General features: G+C 46.0%; 2 protein-coding genes across 2 annotated transcripts; both read right to left on the bottom strand.

Moving 5' to 3' along the window:
• Positions 1–1,988: 1,988 nt before the first annotated feature.
• Positions 1,989–3,701, bottom strand: LOC136587337 (cAMP-dependent protein kinase, catalytic subunit-like). Its single transcript, XM_066585905.1, has one exon. The coding sequence runs from the start codon at positions 3,699–3,701 to the stop codon at positions 1,989–1,991; it is 1,713 nt and encodes a 570-aa protein (XP_066442002.1).
• A 5,866-nt stretch (positions 3,702–9,567) lies between these two features.
• On the bottom strand, positions 9,568–15,300 carry LOC136587336 (protein kinase C theta type-like). The gene is made up of 2 exons (XM_066585904.1): positions 15,272–15,300; positions 9,568–10,705 (listed from the first exon to the last, which is right to left on the bottom strand). Exons 1-2 carry the CDS (start codon positions 15,298–15,300, stop codon positions 9,568–9,570), a joined length of 1,167 nt encoding a protein of 388 aa, XP_066442001.1.
• Between the last annotated feature and the right edge of the window lie 3,277 nt (positions 15,301–18,577).

Below are 18,577 nucleotides of genomic sequence, written 5' to 3'. Positions count from 1 at the left end.
ACCGATCGTTCTCTTTGAGCATGCAGCCCCACTTGTCTTCTGCATACCCCACGCGGAGTGCAAAGTGAACGCTCAACGTTTGAGCGATCACCTTGCCCTGTGAATGCACACAACGATTATCGCTCAAAAGTCGCTCAAAAGACATTTTTTGATCGATAATCATTGTGTCTAAACCAGGCTTAATAGGAAGAAATGCAGAGTTCTACATCTCGGCAAAAGAATTAAAGATGCACATACAGAACGGGAGAAATTGGGCTAAGCAGCACACATGTGAAAATGACTTGGGTATACTAATACATCACAGCCAGAACATGAGTCAATAATGTGATGCAGCAGCAAAAAGCAAACACAATTCTGGGATGTGTTAGGAGAAGCATAGAGTCTAGATCACATGAAGTAACTATCCCCCTCTACAACTCTTTGCTCAGACCTCATCTGGAGTACTGTGTCCAGTTCTGGGCACCCCAATTTAACAAACTGGAGCAAATTCAGAGAAGAGCTACCAGGATAGTAAGCAGTCTGCAAACCATGTTCTATAAGGAACGGTTAAAGGATCTGAGAATGATTAGCTTACAAGAAAGAAGGCTGAGAGGAGACTTAATAGCTGTCTACAAATATCTGAAGGGCTGTCACAGTGCAGAGGGATCAGCCCTCTTCTCATTTGTGCAAGGAAAGACTAGAAGCAATGGGATGAAACTGAAAGGGGGGAGACACAGATTAGATATTAGAAAAAACTTTCTGACAGTGAGGGTGATCAATGAGTGGAACAGGTTACCATGGGAGGTGGTGAGTTCTCCTTCACTGGAAGTCTTGAAACAAAGGCTGGACAGACATCTGTCTGGGATGATTTAGTGAATCCTGCATTGAGCAGGGGGTTGGACCCGATGATCCTGGAGGTTCCTTCCAACTCTACCATTCTAAGCAGCATTAAATTAAAGTATCTATTGGGAAGCATGGTGTTAATTAGAACATGGCAGGGTCCTGTAAGTATGGCCACACATAGTATGACTAACAATTTCAGAACTGAAATGGTAATTGTGACAACTCCATCAGCTCCTTGGTTGCATTTATTGGCCAGTGTCAGTGTACTGTATATCCGTCGCCTCCCTCCCTTATATTTTGACGCTCTCTGGTACCAATTCCAAGCAAACATCTCATATTGTATGGTGGAATAATGAAGACAAATTCTCTATAGATCTTTTGTATATTTATTATTAATGCATAAAAGATTTAATTATCATGCAGTGAATAGAAAGGAACAGATGATGGTGATTCCACTCTTCAGGCTTTTGGCTTACTCTTCTGTTGCTTCTGGAATTCTAGGTCTAGATCACACAGAGGTGACGTTTTCCTGAGTTCCTTTAGGATGTTCTAACTGCAACACTCCAGGTTCAGCTTTTGGGCCTTCTGTTTGTCATGTCCAATGATTGAAGGAGCTGCTTCCAATTCAGCAGCTTCCTTCTGTCAAATCCTATGGTTGAAGGAGCTGCTTCCAATCCCAGCAGCTTCCTTCTGCTGTTGCCACCACATTGTAGATGAGAGGTTTAGATGGTTACATAGCAAGCAAAGTTGAAAGAAGTCCTTCAATTTCATCCTGTAATTAGTTGCTATGTTGACCCAGAGGGAGACAAAAAACCCCTGAGGATTAAATGTTTTTCCCTCATATAAAGGGAAAAAATTCCTCCGTGACCCCAAATATGGCGATCGGAATCAATCCCTGGGTTGTTGGAGCTCGAATCTACATGGATGTTTAGTGGTGGATGTTTAGTTGGGTTGTCAAGACTAGTAAATAGGAAAGTCTAGTTGAGTTGGTTGTTACTGTAAAAAGAAAGATACACGTGTCCAGATCAGCATCTCATAGAATAAACACATCACACATCCTGTAATCTCTACAAGGATAATCATCTCCTCACATATATACTGTTTACGTGGGAGCTCTTCCACTTACCTATCTTTCTTCGTGAATGCCTGCTAAACTGCTTGGATGTTTAAGCTGTGATCTTCATGATGGCCGGATGATAGTGTCGTGACCATTCTGGACATACAAAGCTGAATCTTTTGAAGATCTTTGGGTCTACAGTAATTCTTCTGTTTGGCCGTTCAGCATAGTCCAGAGTTCGGTTAATATTCAGGTCAACAGAATCTGCTATCATTATTGCTGGTGGTGCCACTCTCCTGGCTTCCACATCTTCCCAATTTGTGCCATCAAAAAATGGATGCTTTCTGATATCTCCTTTGACTCCCAGCCGCTTGAACTGATTTTTGCACAGCAGCCCTTTTAAGATGTTTTGTGTAACTCTATTCAGAGACCTTGGGTAGCGTGGAGTATGATGGATGACAGCATGCTGAATATCGCTGATACGATATCCAGGAAAAGGTCTTGTACTTGTACATAGTTTATAAAGAATGGCGCCAATAGCAAAATAATCAACCCCACGTCCATGTTCCTTGTCCATCACCATTTCTGGGGCCGCATATCCAGGTGTACCTCTACACCTAAATTTGGTCTTCTTATACGCACTCACTACAATAGCAATGCCAAAGTCAGTTATTTTGACATGGCCGTCTGCGGTCAGAAGAATGTTTTCTGGCTTCAGGTCCCGATGTATAATGCCTTTCTTATGCAGGAACTCTGTGCCGCAGATCACTTCTGCTGTGATGAATTTTATAGTGGTGGTATCAAGAGGAAAGTTATTAAATATAAAATGATCGAGGTGCCCTCCATTGGCCAATTCCATCACAAAATAGACACAGCTTAGCGTGTGGAAGGCGGCCAGGCCGTGAATGAGGTAAGGACTCTCATGGGACAGTTTTAGGACATGGCACTCTATGTAATTGGACCTGGTCCATGTTAGATTTCTTTTGGCTGAAGCTTTAATGGCAACACATTCCTTTCGAATAAGATCTCTTGCCAGGAAGACTTTTCCAAAGGCCCCTACTCCCAGCGTCTGATGGAAAGTGAAGGACTCTAGTGATAGGGGTACTGTGCCAGATCTTTCCTCGTCAGACTGGTGGGGTTCCTCCAAACACATATCACGTGTGGTGTGTGTTTCATCATGACTGCTCTCACTCTGGGAGGGTTTGATAGATGTGTGGAGCTCCTCTGATGTCTCCAGTTCTAGAGAATAGTAGTCAGATTTAGAGTCACTACTATCACTCTGAGTGGTCTTGGCGATTCTGTAGATCTCCTCTGATGTCTCCAGCTCTAGAGAAGAGTAATCAGTTTTAGAATCACTACTGTCGCTCTGAATGGTCTTGGCAATTTTGTAGAGCTTCTCTGATGTCTCCAGTTCTAGAGAAGAGTAATCAGTTTTAGAGTCACTACTATCGCTCTGAATAGTCTTGCAGGTTCTGTAGATCTCCTCTGATGTCTCCAGCTCTAGAGAAGAGTAATCAGTTTTAGAGTCACTACTGGCGCTCTCAATGGTCTTGGCGGTTCTGTAGAGCTCCTCTGATATCTCTAGTTCTAGAGAAGAGTAATCAGTTTCAGAATCACTACTGTCGCTCTGAATGGTATTGGCGCTTCTGTAAAGCTCCTCTGATGTCTTCAGTTCTAGAGAGGAGCCAGTTCTGCTTGACTGCTCAGCTCTACTGTCTTCTCTCTCTTCATTGTTGTTTATAATGTCACTTTTCTCCTTAGATAAAGCGGCTGTTTGTAGGAAAACAAAATAACACGTTAAAATATAATGGCTACCTGCCATTGTGATGTCACCTTGTAAACTGCCATTGTGATGTCATCAGCTATGGTGAATGCCGTCAGAAATAAAATTTACACAATGCCAGAATTGGACTTTTTTGGTCACCCCGTATCCAAGACACAAATTGAATAAAAAGCGATCAAAAAGTCCTGTCTACCCCAAAATGTTAATAATAAAAACTGCAGGAGCTCTGAGTCAAAATGTTAAATATTTGGCTGTAGCAGAAGGTAGTTTGCCGAAGGGCTGGAGAGCAGTATGTGTCTGCAAGCAGCAATGAAGCATGCTGGAGAGCAGTAAATAATTAGTGTCTGCAGGCAGCAGTGAAGCATGGTGGAGAGCGGTACAATGATGAGTGTCTGCAGGCAGCAGTGAAGCATGGTAGAGAGCGGTACAAAAATGAGTGTCTGCAGGCAGCAGTGAAGCATGGTGGAAAGTGGTACAATGATGAGTGTCTGCAGAGAGCAGTGAGGCATGTTGGAGAGCGGTAGAAAAAAGTGTATCTGCAGGCAGCAGTAAAAAATGACGAAGATTGACACAATAAATTAGTGTCTGCAGGTAACAGTGAAGCATGTTGGAGAGTGGTACAATAATGAGTGTTTGCAAGCAGCAGCAAAGCATGGTGGAGAGCCGTACAATAACGTGTCTGCAGGCAGAAGTGAAGCATGGTGGAGAGTGGTACAATAATGAGTGTCTGCAGACAGCAGTGAAGCATGGTGGAGAGTGGTACAATAATGAATGTCTGCAGGCAGCAGTGAGGCACAGTGAAGAGCAGTAAAATAATGGGTATCTGCAGGCAGCAGTAACGCATGGTGGAGAGCGATACAATAATGGGTATCTGCAGGCAGCAGTAAAGCATGGGGGAGAGCGGTACAATAATGGGTATCTGCAGGCAGGAGTAAGCATGGTGGAGAGCAGTACAATGAGTGTCTGCAGGTAGCAGTAAAGCATGGTTAAGAGTGGTACAATAATAAGGGTCTGCAGACAGCAGTAAGGCATGGCAGAGAGTGGTACAATAATGAGGGTCTGCAGGCAGCAGTAAAGCATGGTGAAGAGCCGTACAATAATGAATGTCTGCAGGCAGCAGTGAGGCATAGTGAAGAGCAGTAAAATAATGGGTATCTGCTGGTAGCAGTAATGCATGGTGGAGAGTGATACATTAAATGATTGTCTGCAGGCAGCAGTTTTAAAGCATGGTGGAGAGTGGTACAATAATGAGTGTCTGCAGGCAGCAGTGAGGCATCGTGCAGAGCAGTAAAATAATGGGTATCTGCAGGCAGCAGTGAAGCATGGTGGAGAGTAATAGAATACATGAGTGTCTGCAGGCAGCAGTAAAGCATGGTGAGAGCGGTACAATAATGGGTGTCTGCGGGCAGAAGTTAAACATGGTGGAGAGCAGTACAATAATTGGTATTTGCAGGCAGCAGTGAAGCATGATGGAATTATTGGCGTACAGTTGGAGGCTGACAGCGGTATTGTAACGCAAACTGCAGGCAGAAAAAAATTATACGGAAGGCTGCAAACATGCCTAGCTGTGCAATAGTGATGCACTACAACTCCCCCCTGATAACCTGTAAAATGCAGACTGTCAGAGGTAGCCCTAAGAAGGAGCTTTTTAAAAAAATGTTTTGAAAAAGAATACAGGCTATATTGCGTGTATATGACTTTCCCTTTATCAGTGGCCGTACGCTAGACAGACATCTGTCTGGGATGATTTAGTGAATCCTGTATTGAGCAGGGGGTCGGACCCGATGACCCTGGAGGTTCCTTCCAACTCTACCATTCTAAGCAGCATTAAATTAAAGTATCTATTGGGAAGCATGGTGTTAATTAGAACATGGCGGGGACCTGTAAGGATGGCCACACATAGTATGACTAACTGTTGCAGCCGTTCTGAGGTTCCCACCTTGCTTTCAGGCCCGACCAGGGCTTAGCAACATTCCTACCTCTCCTGGAGCTGAGAGGTGTGGTGGTTGTAAGATTAATGTCAGTCAGCACCTGGTGCTAAGTAGCTCTGCTCCTATTTACGCAGTGTTAACTGTGACTCCTGTGCTGGTCAATTCACTTCAGTCCTATGTTGGACAGCGTCGGAGCAACACAGAGTGGTGGAAGCTCTTCATTTGAAGCTAAGTTCCTTACTGTTTGGTTTTGTTTTGTTTCTCCTTTTGTTTTTTTTTGCTAGGGCCCCCAGTGAGGGACTGGTCAGTGGCCCAGGTTCGAGTGCAGGCTCGCACTTATCAGCGCGGTCGGTCTGCCGAGTAGGCAGGGCCCCCTCCCGGGTTAGGGGACGATAGGGAGAGCATTCCCCTTTAGTTTTAGTTTCCTTTTGCACAATTGTGCCTTTGATTTATGTTATTGAGGTTGCACGTCCAGAGGACGCAACAGATTAACCAGCCCTTACCTACTCAGGGAGATTCTGTGCTGTTACTATGAATCCCCTTGAGGTTTTGTCGCACCAGCTTGGCACGCTGGCTGCTGAGCTCGCTGAGATAAAACAGCGACAAACTGCGCTGCAGGTTCCCAGCAAGGAACCAAAAATTGAGCTACCCGACCATTTTTCTGGTGATAGGCAGAAATTTGGATCCTTTCGGGATGCCTGTAAGCTCTACTTTAGACTGCGTCTGGTGTCTTCAGGGGACGACTCCCAGAAGGTGGGCATTGTCATGTCCAGACTCCAGGGGGCGCCACAGGCATGGGCTTTTTTATTACCCCCAATGTCTGAGGCCTTGGACTCGGTGGATGACTTTTTTGCTGCATTGGGTCTTATCTATGATGACCCAGACAAGATATCAGTGGCTGAAGGGAATATCAGACATTTATGACAGGGAGACTCCTCTGTCGAAGATTATTGTGCTGGGTTTCGACATTGGGCAGCAGAAACCCAGTGGAATGACCCTGCTTTGAAGAGCCAGTTCCATTGGGGTCTATCCAATAAAATCAAGAATGTACTGGTAGGTTATCCAGTACCCCGCAGTCTTGATGAGGCCATGTCTCTGGCTATCAAAGCTGGGAGACGGATCAGGGAGAGACATCAGGAACTCTCCATAGATTCTGGCTTCTTATCAGTGGATGTGGAGGAGCCCATGCACTTGGGGTTTCTGGCTGCTAGGGCTAGAAATGGGAACAAGCTACAGTGTAAAGGTTGATGCTTTTCCTGTAACCGCATTGGTCGCATGGCTCAGTGTTGTCCCCGTTATAGTTGCCAGCCAGGACTTGATGACCGGGAGATTACTGAGGGGGCCCCTCTAGGCCATCAAATTGCCTGGATATCACCCTCCAGACTGATGCTTCCTGCTGGGATCCTGTCTGATAGTGTGGGCAGCCCCATAAGAGTCCTTCTGGATTGTGGAGCTAGTATTAATTTAATACATTGGGAGACGGTTAGACGTTTAGGCTTGGAGATGAAGGCTCTGGAGTTTCCCATCCCCGTATCCGCCATTGATGCTGCTCCACTATCGCAGAGAAGTCTGAGGTTTTGTGTGCCTAACGTCCGTTTAAAAATTAGGCTGTTCCACAGGGAGATTATAACATTATATGTCATAGAATCCCTCCCTTCGCAAGTAGTCTTGGGGCTGCCTTGGCTACGTCTACACAACCCGGTAGTAGACTGGGAGAAGGGGGACATTGTTGAATGGAGCCCTGGTTGTCTGTCCGGTTACGTTTCTGTTGCTATAGCTTCTACTCAGACAAAAGAGCTGCCGGAAGTCATCCCCGACCTCTCTGAGGTGCTTCCCCCAGTGGGGGCAGACAAATTACCACCGCACAGACAGGGGGATTGTGCTATTAAACTTCTCCCTGACTACGAGTTCCCCAGGAGCCGCATACCCCCTCCTGAGAGACTGACGCTCAAAGCTTATACCCAAGAGGGTTTTGAGATGGATCCTGAGAGGGTTCAGAAATTGAAGAAGTGTGTTGCTACGGCTCCGGCACCGGGGCAGCCGGATTCTTCTGGGCCTATTATGGCCGAGGTCCAGAGAGAGTTACGGCGAGCAGTTCAGCGGAGAAAGCAAGTTGCTGACAGTCACCCCCAGAGGGGGCGGAATTCCGTGTTGGAGACTTGGTTTGGTTGTCTACCAGAAATATAAAACTCAAACAACCATCCGCTAAACTGGGCCCGCGATTTATCGGTCCGTTTAAAATAATTGAGAAGATTAACGCGGTGGCCTTCCGGTTAGAAATTCCCAGGGCGATGAAAATTAACAATGTTTGCCACAAATCTCTGCTCAAAAGATTCATCGATCCTGGGAATGACTCCCCACCCCCGGCTCCTGTGCTAACAGATGGGGAGGAGCAGTTGGTAATAAGTCACATTTTGAACTCCCGTCGAGTCAAAAAATTTTACAGATCAAACCCTGGTCGTCCTGATCTTAAGGGTCCTGGGGCCCCTCCTAGAAGGGGAGGTACTGTTGCAGCCGTTCTGAGGTTCCCACCTTGCTTTCAGGCCAGACCAGGGCTTAGCAGCATTCCTACCTCTCCAGGAGCTGAGAGGTGTGGTGGTTGCAAGATTAATGTCAGTCAGCACCTGGTGCTAAGTAGCTCTGCTCCTATTTAAGCAGTGTTAACTGTGACTCCTGTGCTGGTCAATTCACTTCAGTCCTATGTTGGACAGCATCGGAGCAACACAGAGTGGTGGAAGCTCTTCATTTAAAGCTAAGTTCTTTACTGTTTGGTTTTGTTTCTCCTTTTGTTTTGTGCTAGGGCCCCCAGTGAGGGACTGGTCAGTGGTCCAGGTTCGAGTGCAGGCTCGCACTTATCAGTGCGGTCGGTCTGCCGAATAGGCAGGGCCCCCTCCCGGGTTAGGGGACGATAGGGAGAGCATTCCCTTTTAGTTTTTGTTTCCTTTTGCACAGTTGTGCCTTTGATTTATGTTATTGAGGTTGCACGTCCAGAGGACGCAACACTAACAATTTCAGAACTGAAATGGTAATTGTGACAACTCCATCAGCTCCTTGGTTGCATTTATTGGCAAGTGTCAGTGTATACCCGTTGCCTCCCTCCCTTATATTTTGACGCTCTCTGGTACCAATTCCAAGCAAACATCTCATATTTTTTGCTGAAATTATGAAGACAAATTCTCTATAGATCTTTAAATATTTATTAATGCATGAAAGATGTAATTATCATGCAGTGAATAGAAAGGAGCAGATGATGGTGATTCTGCTCTTCAGGCCTTGGCTTACTCTTCTGTTGCTTCTGGAAATCTAGGTCTAGATCACACAGAGGTGATATTTTCCTGAGTTCCTTTAGGATGTTCTAACTGTAACACACCAGGTTCAGCCTTAGGGCGTACTGTTTGTTATGTCCGATGGGTGAAGGAGCTGCTTCCAATTCAGCAGCTTCCTTCTGTCAAATCCTATGGTTGAAGGAGCTGCTTCCAATCCCAGCAGCTTCCTTCTGTTGTTGCCACCACATTGTAGATGAGAGGTTTAGATGGTTATCTAGCAAGCAAAGTTGAAAGTCCTTCAATTTCAACCTGTAATTAGTTGCTATGTTGACCCAGAGGGAGGCAAAAAACCCCTGAGGATTAAATGTTGGTTTATCCTCATATAAAGGGGAAAAAATTCCTCCCTGACCCCAAAGATGGCGATCGGAATCAATCCCTGGGTTGTTGGAGCTCGAATCTACATGGATGTTAAGTGGTGGATGTTTGGTGGGGTTGTCAAGCCCAGTAAATAGGAAAGTCTAGTTGAATTTGGTTGTTACTGTAAAAAGAAAGATACACGTGTCCAGATCAGCATCTCATAGAATAAACACATCACACATCCTGTAATCTCTACAAAGATAGTCATCTCCTCACATATATACTGCATAAGTAGGAGCTCTTCCACTTACCTATCTTTCTTCTTGAATGCCTGCTAAACTGCTTGGATGTTTAAGCTGTGGTCTTCATGATGACTGGATGATAGTGGCGTGACCATTCTGGACATACAAAGCTGAATCTTTTGAAGATCTTTGGGTCTACAGTAATTCTTCTGTTTGGCCGTTCAGCATAGTCCAGTGTTCGGTTAATATTCAGGTCAACAGAATCTGCTATCATTATTGCTGGTGGTGCCACTCTCCTGGCTTCCACATCTTCCCAATTTGTGCCATCAAAAAATGGATGCTTTCTGACATCTACTTTCACTCCTAGCCGCTTGAACTGATTTTTGCACAGCAGTCCTTTTAAGATGTTCCGTGTGACTCGATTCAGAGACCTTGGGTAGCGTGGAGTATGATGGATGACAGCATGCTGAATATCGCTGATACGATATCCAGGAAAAGGTCTTGTACTTGTACATAGTTTGTACAGAATGACGCCAATAGCGAAATAATCAACCCCACGTCCATGTTCCTTGTCCATCACCATTTCTGGGGCCGCATATCCAGGTGTACCTCTACACCTAAATTTGGTCTTCTTATTTCCACTCACTACTACAGCAATGCCAAAGTCAGTTATTTTGACATGGCCGTCTGCGGTCAGAAGAATGTTTTCTGGCTTCAGGTCCCGATGTATAATGCCTTTCTTATGCAAGAACTCAGTGCCGCAGATCACTTCTGCTGTGATGAATTTTATTGTGGTGGTATCAAGAGCAAAGTTATTAAATATAAAATGATCGAGGTGCCCTCCATTGGCCAATTCCATCACAAAATACACACAGCTTAGCGTGTGGAAGGCGGCCAGGCCGTGAATGAGGTAAAGACTCTCATGGGACAGTTTTAGGACATGGCGCTCTATGTAATTGGACCTGGTCCATGTTAGATTCCGTTTGGTTGAAGCCTTAATGGCAACACATTCCTTTCGGATAAGATCTCTTGCCAGGTAGACTTTTCCAAAGGCACCTGCTCCCAGCGTCTGATGGAAAGTGAAGGACTCTAGTGATAGGGGTACTGTGCCAGATCTTTCCTCGTCAGACTGGTCAGGTTCATCCAAACAGATATCACTTGTGGTGGGTAATAACACAATCCCGTTATTAATTTGGACACTCTGGATCTGGTCAAATGGGGTCTCCGGTGTACCAATCACATGTGTCCTGTGAACTTAGATACCTCTGTTAGAGTGTTGAGTTACCAGACTATAAACATCTTTCTTTATATAGTATTTTAAAGGAGTGAGGTCTATTGTCAATAAGTGTACATTTTAGTCAGTCATGTGTTTTTACATAGATATCAGTTACTCATTAAGGCATTGTCTTTACTGGACACTGTTGCACACTGACCTTTGAACAGTGTAACAGAAGATAGGGAAGAATGTAAGTTATATATACATATGCTAAGTACTATTCTCTATTTCTAATTCCTATGACAATGCAATCTTGCCGTGCAAACAACACATGAGAGTACAAGCATATATCAAAGATGTTCATAGCACAATGCAATCTTGCCGTGCAAACAACACGTGAGTGTAAAAGCGTATTGTTAGGACTCGGGGGTCCGGGAAACTGGAAGTCCCTGAAAATACCCGCAACCCCTGTCCCTACCTACTTGCCCCCCTGGGCTAAGCCCCAGGGCGACAACTGGGCGACGGTCCCTACGCTCACTAAGGAAGGGGGACACTGGGACTAACAAACAGACAGACACTGGAACAAACAAGAGCAAGGAGAGTCAGACAATCCGGGTTAGCAGCGAGAGGGTACACGGTACAAGAGGGTCAGGCAAGGCAACGTCGGGTCAAAAGGCAGAGGGTCAGTAACAGGAGTCAGGAGTCAGAAATACGCAGTACGCTGGTGTAGCAGGAAATCCAAAACTAACACTGGCACTGGTCTGCAGACACCAGCAGGTTTAAATGCTGTCAGAGCTCCCGCCGCAGCAGCTGATTGGGGCGGGGAGCCTGACAGCAGCTGAGTGCACCCAGCAGCTCTGGGGAACCCGCCCCCAGCCCTGCAGGAGGCAGGACAGGAAACACATGTTTGGTTGCCAAGATACCTAGGACGCGACGAGGGCAACACCCACCGCGTCCCTGGCAACCCGGCGGTGAGGCGGAGCCCGGTGGCCAGGGGAGGTGACGAGGACCGGGGCCCCCCTGCGCCGCACAGCAGCCGCACGTGTGACAGGACCGGCTGTTCGGGCACGACGGACCCGCGAACCGCCAGTCCTTACACGTATATCAAAGATGTTCAGATGAAATATATATGTATATGTTTTAGGCCCATAGCCTCCGGAAGCCTATATCAAAGATGTTCATAGAAGACAGGATGAAAAATATATATTGTAGCAACCTGGGGATCATTCGCTCACATCACAAGTACGCACCAATGGGTTAAGCTCCAAATGTCTATTAATTTCTAACTTCTGAGCACTCTCCAGGGCAGCTTCATACAGTTGTCTTCAGGACTCACTCTGCTTTCCCTCAGGACAGTTTCACTCCAACCTTCCTGAGGCACACAAACAGCCTCTCCAGCGTCCAGGTGTCTCTCCAGACCTCTTGCGTCCAGGTCTCCCCCTGGATCTGTCTTGGGCTCTCACAGCCCAGGTCCCTCTCACTGGACCTCTCTGGCTCACAACCCAGGTCTCTCTCACTGGACCTGTCTCTGGCTTGCAGCCCACTTCACCTTTGACTGCAGCAGAAACAAACACCTTTATCCTACTTATTGACCACACCTGTGGGTGTATTCCTCTCATCTCAGGCACCAGATTGCCTGTCTGTTGCCCCCTACAGGCCACTCTCTGCAGTGCATCCCTACAATTTTTAGATCTCTCTATCTATCTATCTATCTATATGTGTGTACAAGCGATATATATCAAAGATGTTCATAGGAGACAGGATGAAATATATATGTATATGTTTTAGGCTCATAGCCTCTAGAAGCGTATATCAAAGATGTTCATAGAAGACAGAGTGAAATATATATATATAAATAAATCTCTATATATACTGTATAACAGTTAAAGAACACCCGCACAGCATATTTAGCCCACCATTTGGATTCTTAAAAAGCTTGAAGATTTATAAGAGGCATGCACTTCTTACCCCTCGGCCAGGAAAGGAGCAACCAAGAAGCACAGAGAGATTGTGGCAAGATAAAATCTTACCTTACTGCACAATTTTTGTCAATCCGTGGTTCCGAGTGGCTCCTTACCCCATATGGGTCGAGGGGGTTCGAGGTGTAGGTGGTCCTCTTCTTCCTTCAAGGCTCACGTTTCTTGGGCGCCCATTAATGTTAGGGAAATTCAATGTTCCGTCAATATGCTGTGAGGCTCCAAATCAGAGGTGGTTATGGCGGCCGCCGTGAGAAAGCAGTGGACACAGAAATCATGACCATGTCTTAAAGCAATCTACCTTTGTTACAAAACATCTTTCTTTATATAGTATTTTAAAGGAGTGTGGTCTATTGTCAATAAGTGTACATTTTAGTCAGTCATGTGTTTTTACATAGATAGCAGTTACTCATTAAGGCATTGTCTTTACTGGACACTATTGCACACTGACCTTTCAACAGTGTAACAGAAGATAGGGAAGAATGTAAGTTATATATACATATGCTAAGTACTATTCTCTATTTCTAATTCCTATAACAATGCAATCTTGCCGTGCAAACAACACATGAGTGTACAAGCCTATATCAAAGATGTTCATAGGAGACAGGATAAAATATATATGAATATGTTTTAGGCCCATAGCCTGCGGAAGGGTATATCAAAGATGTTCATAGGAGACAGGATGAAATATATATATATATATATATATGTTTTATGCTCATAGCCTTCACAATCCCCCATTTGAAACAGTCCATCTTGAAAAGAGCCTTTGTAGTGGTTCTATCAAGGGTTCTAAGCCCCCCTCCCCCCAGTCTTTCTTTATTGTCTTCTTTGCCGGATCCCCACTGTTGTTGCTCTTTTACTGTAGGAGCTTCGCATACGGAGTCTTGCACCTTCCTTGTCATGAAAGACTTGTCTGTGGACATTGTCTTAGGGCTACCTTGGTTAAGAGAACACAATCCCGTTATTAATTTGGACACTCTGGATCTGGTCAAATGGGGTCCCCGGTGTACCAATCACATGTGTACTGTGGACTTAGATACCTCTGTTTATTAGGGTGTTGAGTTACCAGACTATATCTCCAAATTTTCTGACATTTTCTCCAAGCAACTATCTGAAGTTTTGCCTTCCCATAGAGATTTTGACTGTAAGATTTATCTGGTTCCAGGTGCCAAATTTCCTAAGGGTCGGATCTATAACGTAACTGTCACTGAGAGGGAGTCCATGAAGGACTATATTCAGGACAGTTTGGTCAAGGGGCACATCCGACCTTCTGAGTCTCCTACTGTTGCCGGCTTTTTATTAGTCAAAAAGAAGGACAGGGGTCTCAGGCCCTGTATTGATTACAAAGATGCCTTTTCTAGGAGTTTTGGTACCCCAGAACCTTCAGAGTCTGAGCCTGAGAGTATTCTCTCCCCTGTGGTGGTTCTCGCTGTTGTCTCCTCCGACCTTTCACCTTTTATACACGCTGCTCGACAGTCAGCCCCTGAAGCCCTTCCGGAAGGCAGACTTTTTGTCCCTTTGTCGTTAAGGTTGAAGGTGTTAAAGGGGTTGTCCCGCGGCAGCAAGTGGGTCTATACACTTCTGTATGGCCATATTAATGCACTTTGTAATGTACATTGTGCATTAATTATGAGCCATACAGAAGTTATAAAAAGTTTTTTACTTACCTGCTCCGTTGCTAGCGTCCTCGTTCCCATGGAGCCGACTAATTTTCGCCCTCCGATGGCCAAATTAGCCGCGCTTGCGCAGTCCGGGTCTTCTGCTCTCTTCAATGCAGCCGCTCGTGCAGAATGCCGGCTCCGTGTAGCTCCGCCCCGTCACGTGCCGATTCCAGCCAATCAGGAGGCTGGAATCGGCAATGGACCGCACAGAAGAGCTGCGGTCCACGGAGGGAGCAGACCCCGGCGGCCATCTTCAGCAGGTAAGTATGAAGACGCCGGACCGCCGGGATTCAGGTAAGCGCTGAGCGGTTTGTTTTTTTAACCCCTGTATCGGGGTTGTCTCGCGCCGAACGGGGGGGGGGGTTAAAAAAAAAAAAAACCCGTTTTGGCGCGGGACAACCCCTTTAAAGGAGATGCATTTTCAGTCCCAGCTGGTCACCCTGGTATCAGGAGAACTCAGGAGCTTCTATCCAGAGTTTATTGGTGGCCTCATATGGCCAGGGATGTTCGGTTGTTTGTGTCCGCATGCACGGTTTGCGCAAGGGGGAAGAATCCCAGGAGACATCCTGAGGGTCCTCTTCTCCCCTTGCCCATTCCCTCTAGGCCATGGTCCCATCTGTCCATGGACTTTGTAACTGATTTGCCTCCCTCGCTTGGGAACACGGTCATTTGGGTTATAGTTGATCGTTTCAAGATGTCACATTTTGTCCCTCTATGCAAGTTATCAGAAATGTTTATCAAGTAGATTGCTCGGCTACAGGAGATTCCGGAGGATATTGTCTCGGATAGAGGGGTACAGTTTGTTGATCGCTTCTGGCGAGCTTTCTGCAAAAACCTAAATGTTAACCTGTCTTTTTCTTCTGCATTCCGGACAAACGGAAGGCATGAATCAAGAATTAATCCAGTACCTACAACTGTTTGTTTCTGATAAGCAGTTTCAGTGGGCCAACTACTTACCTCTCGTCAAATTTGCCATCAATAGACATGTTAATTCGTCTTCCCAAGTTTCACCGTTTTTCTGTAATTATCGTTTCCATACCTGGTTTATATTCTCTACTCCTTCTGATTCTGACACTCTGTTTGCTGATATATCTACTGATGAACTGTGCACAGTTTGGGCCCAGGTTTGTAAGAACCTTCAGGGTTCTCAGGAGAGACTGCTTAGGGAGTCAAATAAAAGACGCGCTATCTCTGCACCTTTTGTGGTTGAGGATCAGGTTTTACTGTCTTCAAAAAATTTGAGACTTAGGCTGGCTTCACACGAGCGTGACGGGCTCCGCTGCAGAATATTCCGCAGTGAAGCCCGTCACGGCGCCCCCCAGAGACCCCATACTTACCAGCGGAAGATAGCGTGAAGACGCTTCCCCACCCACCGCCGCCGCGTCATGTGACACGCCCACCACGTCACATGACGCGGCCGGCCGTGTCACGTGACGCGCCGGCCGCGTCATATGACGCGCGGCGGTAGGCGGGGAAGCGTTTTTTCACGCTATCTTCCGCTCGTTACAGCGGGAGATGGCGTGAACGGACGGCTTCCATTGACTGCAATGGAAGCCGTCAGCGCGTACACCCGCAGCAAATGGAGCATGCTGCGGGTGAGGACGGGAGATTTCACGGTGCGTAATTCCGCGGTGGAATTACGCATCGTGAGCATTGTGCTATTAGGTTCAATAGAACCTAATAGCAGGGGGCAACGCAGCGGATTTTTGCCGCGAACTTACGCGGCGGAAATCCGTTCGTGGGAAGGAGGCCTTAAGGTTCTGTTCTTAAAACTTGCTCCTTGTTTTATTGATCCATCTTCGATCTCTCAGGTTAGTAAAGTAGTGAGCCGCGGCAGCAATAAAGATGCAGGAGTTTAACAAAGCGTTGTCTTTATTCCTCTGTGCAACGTTTCGATCTGTAGTCAGATCTTTGTCAAGCATGTCAAAGATCTGACTACAGATTGAAACGTTGCACAGACAATGCTTTGTTAAACTCCTGCATCTTTATTGCTGCCGCGGCTCACTGCTTTACTAGACTATATTACTTGGAGTCTACAGATCCAGACTCCAGCTGTGGCTTGCAGCCTGTGTTCTGCAGGTCCCACCTTACTGGTCGTGTGGAGAAGTGCTGTTCCCATACCATTTCTACATTCGATCTCTCAGGTTGTTAGCCCGGTGGCATATAAATTATCCCTTCCTGGGTCTTGGAAGGTTTACAACATCTTCCACAAAAGTTTGCTTAAGAGGTATGTGACTCCAGTTCTGCCCACCCAGAACCTGCCCTCTCCTACGCTAGTACAGGGGGAACTGGAGTACGAGGTTGAAAGACTTATTGATGTTAGAGACATGTTAGAGGCGCGTTACGGTACCTGGTGCACTGGAGAGGGCTTGGCCCAGAGGACCGAACGTGGGTTCCCACCAGAGATGTGCATGCACCACATTTGCTCTGACATTTCCAGAGGGACTTACCCCGCGAGCATGCTCCTGGTTGTGGGGGTCCGGTGTCCCCCCGTAGGAGGGGGGGGGGGTACAATAATGGGTGTCTGCAGGCAGCAGTGAAGCATGGTGGAGAGCGGTACAATAATGAGTGTCTGCAGGCAGCAGTGAAGCATGGTGGAGAGCGGTACAATAATGAGTGTTTGCAGGCAGCAGTGAAGCATGGTGGAGGTCGGTACAATAATGTGTGTCTGCAGGCAGCAGTGAAGCATGGTGAAGAGCGGTACAATAGTGAGTATATGCAGGCAGCAGTGAAGCATGGTGAAGAGTGGTACAATAATGAGTGTCTGCAGGCAGCAGTGAAGCATGGTGAAGAGCGGTACAATAATGAGTGTCTGCAGGCAGCAGTGAAGCATGGTGAAGAGCGGTACAATAATGAGTGTCTGCAGGCAGCAGTGAAGCATGGTGAAGAGCGGTACAATAATGAGTGTCTGCAGGCAGCAGTGAAGCATGGTGAAGAGCGGTACAATAATGAGTGTCTGCAGGCAGCAGTGAAGCATGGTGGAGAGCGGTACAATAATGGGTGTCTCCACTCTAAAATCTGTTCGTTGTGGCTCCTGTGAATGTTGTTGAGCACAAGCATTAAGAAGCTAGCAACATTTCTTGCCCTCATCCTCCTTGCATTATATGAGGGGAATATGAGACTTTTTATTACCCTTTGATTATATATATACACCTGCATTTAGAAGGTGGGTTTATATGCCACTGGTTTTGTGTTTGTCTGTTTAGGCACGCTGGTTTCCAAATCTCGTGCCTTTCATTGTGTGTCTGTCATACAGCCCTAGTTTTCAAAGTCTTAATAAAATTTAGTTTTAATTAGTTAAGGCCTTTATACACTACTACTGGACTATTTCTGCCCCCGTGAATGCGTGTATGAAAGTACTTGGATGAGAATGGAGTAATAAACCAGAGCGAGCATGGGTTTATAACAAACAAGTCATGCCAGACTAATCTAATTTCCTTCTATGACAGAATCACCAACTGGCTTGATCAGGGAAGTGCGTTAGATATAGTATGTTTTGACTTTAGTAAAGCATTTGACAAAGTATCTGATACCATCTTTATTGAAAAAATAGACAAGGGATTGAAAAGGCAACTGTTAGGTGGATTCACAACTGGCTGAGTGATCGTACTCAAAGAGTGGTCATAATCCCAGTGGAAAAATGTCTCAAGTGGAGTACCCAGTTTTGTTCAACATTTTTATAAATGATCTGGAGGAGGGAATTGATAGGAAGCTGATCAAATTTGCCAATGACACAAAGCTAGGAGACACAGCTAAGACTAGAGCAGTGAGAGAGGATTCAAAAAGATCTAGACAAACTTGAACAGAGGGCTGCAAGCAATAGAATGGTATTTAAAGGCTGATTAAAACACGATTCCTTCCCCTAAAAATCGCTCAAAGCCATATTTGAGCAAAAATCGTTGTCTATCTGCACTGACATCGTGCAGTTTTCGTTAACCAGTCGCTGTATACCAGATAACAGCTGGATGCAGAAGACAAGCGCCCCTGCTTGTCTTCTGCATACCCCACTCGGAGCGCAAAGTGATTGCTCAACGTTTGAGCTATCACCTTGCCCTGTAAATGAACACAACCATTATCGCTCAAAAGACATCTTTTGAGCGAAAATCATCGTGTCAAAACCAGGCTTAACAGGACGAAATGCAAAGTTCTACACTTGGCAAGAAAAATTAAAGAAGCATATACAGAACGAGAGGAATTGGGCTAAGCAGCACACATGTGAAAAAGACTTGGGTATACTAATAGATCACAGACTGAACTTGAGTC

Source organism: Eleutherodactylus coqui, chromosome 13, assembly GCF_035609145.1.
Source record: "Eleutherodactylus coqui strain aEleCoq1 chromosome 13, aEleCoq1.hap1, whole genome shotgun sequence".
NCBI lineage: Eukaryota > Metazoa > Chordata > Amphibia > Anura > Eleutherodactylidae > Eleutherodactylus > Eleutherodactylus coqui.
The sequence above is the reverse complement of the archived record's forward strand: the minus strand, read 5'-3'. Positions and strand labels throughout refer to the sequence as shown.

Coding starts and splice junctions, on each gene's coding strand:
- LOC136587337 (XM_066585905.1), bottom strand. CDS start 3,701: ATGGCAGGTAGCCATTATATTTTAACGTGTTATTTTGTTTTCCTACAA.
- LOC136587336 (XM_066585904.1), bottom strand. CDS start 15,300: ATGTCTATTGATGGCAAATTTGACGAGAG. Junction 10,706..15,271: donor GATGGCAAATTTGACGAGAG/GTAAGTAGTTGG, acceptor CTAAGTTCACAG/GACACATGTGATTGGTACAC.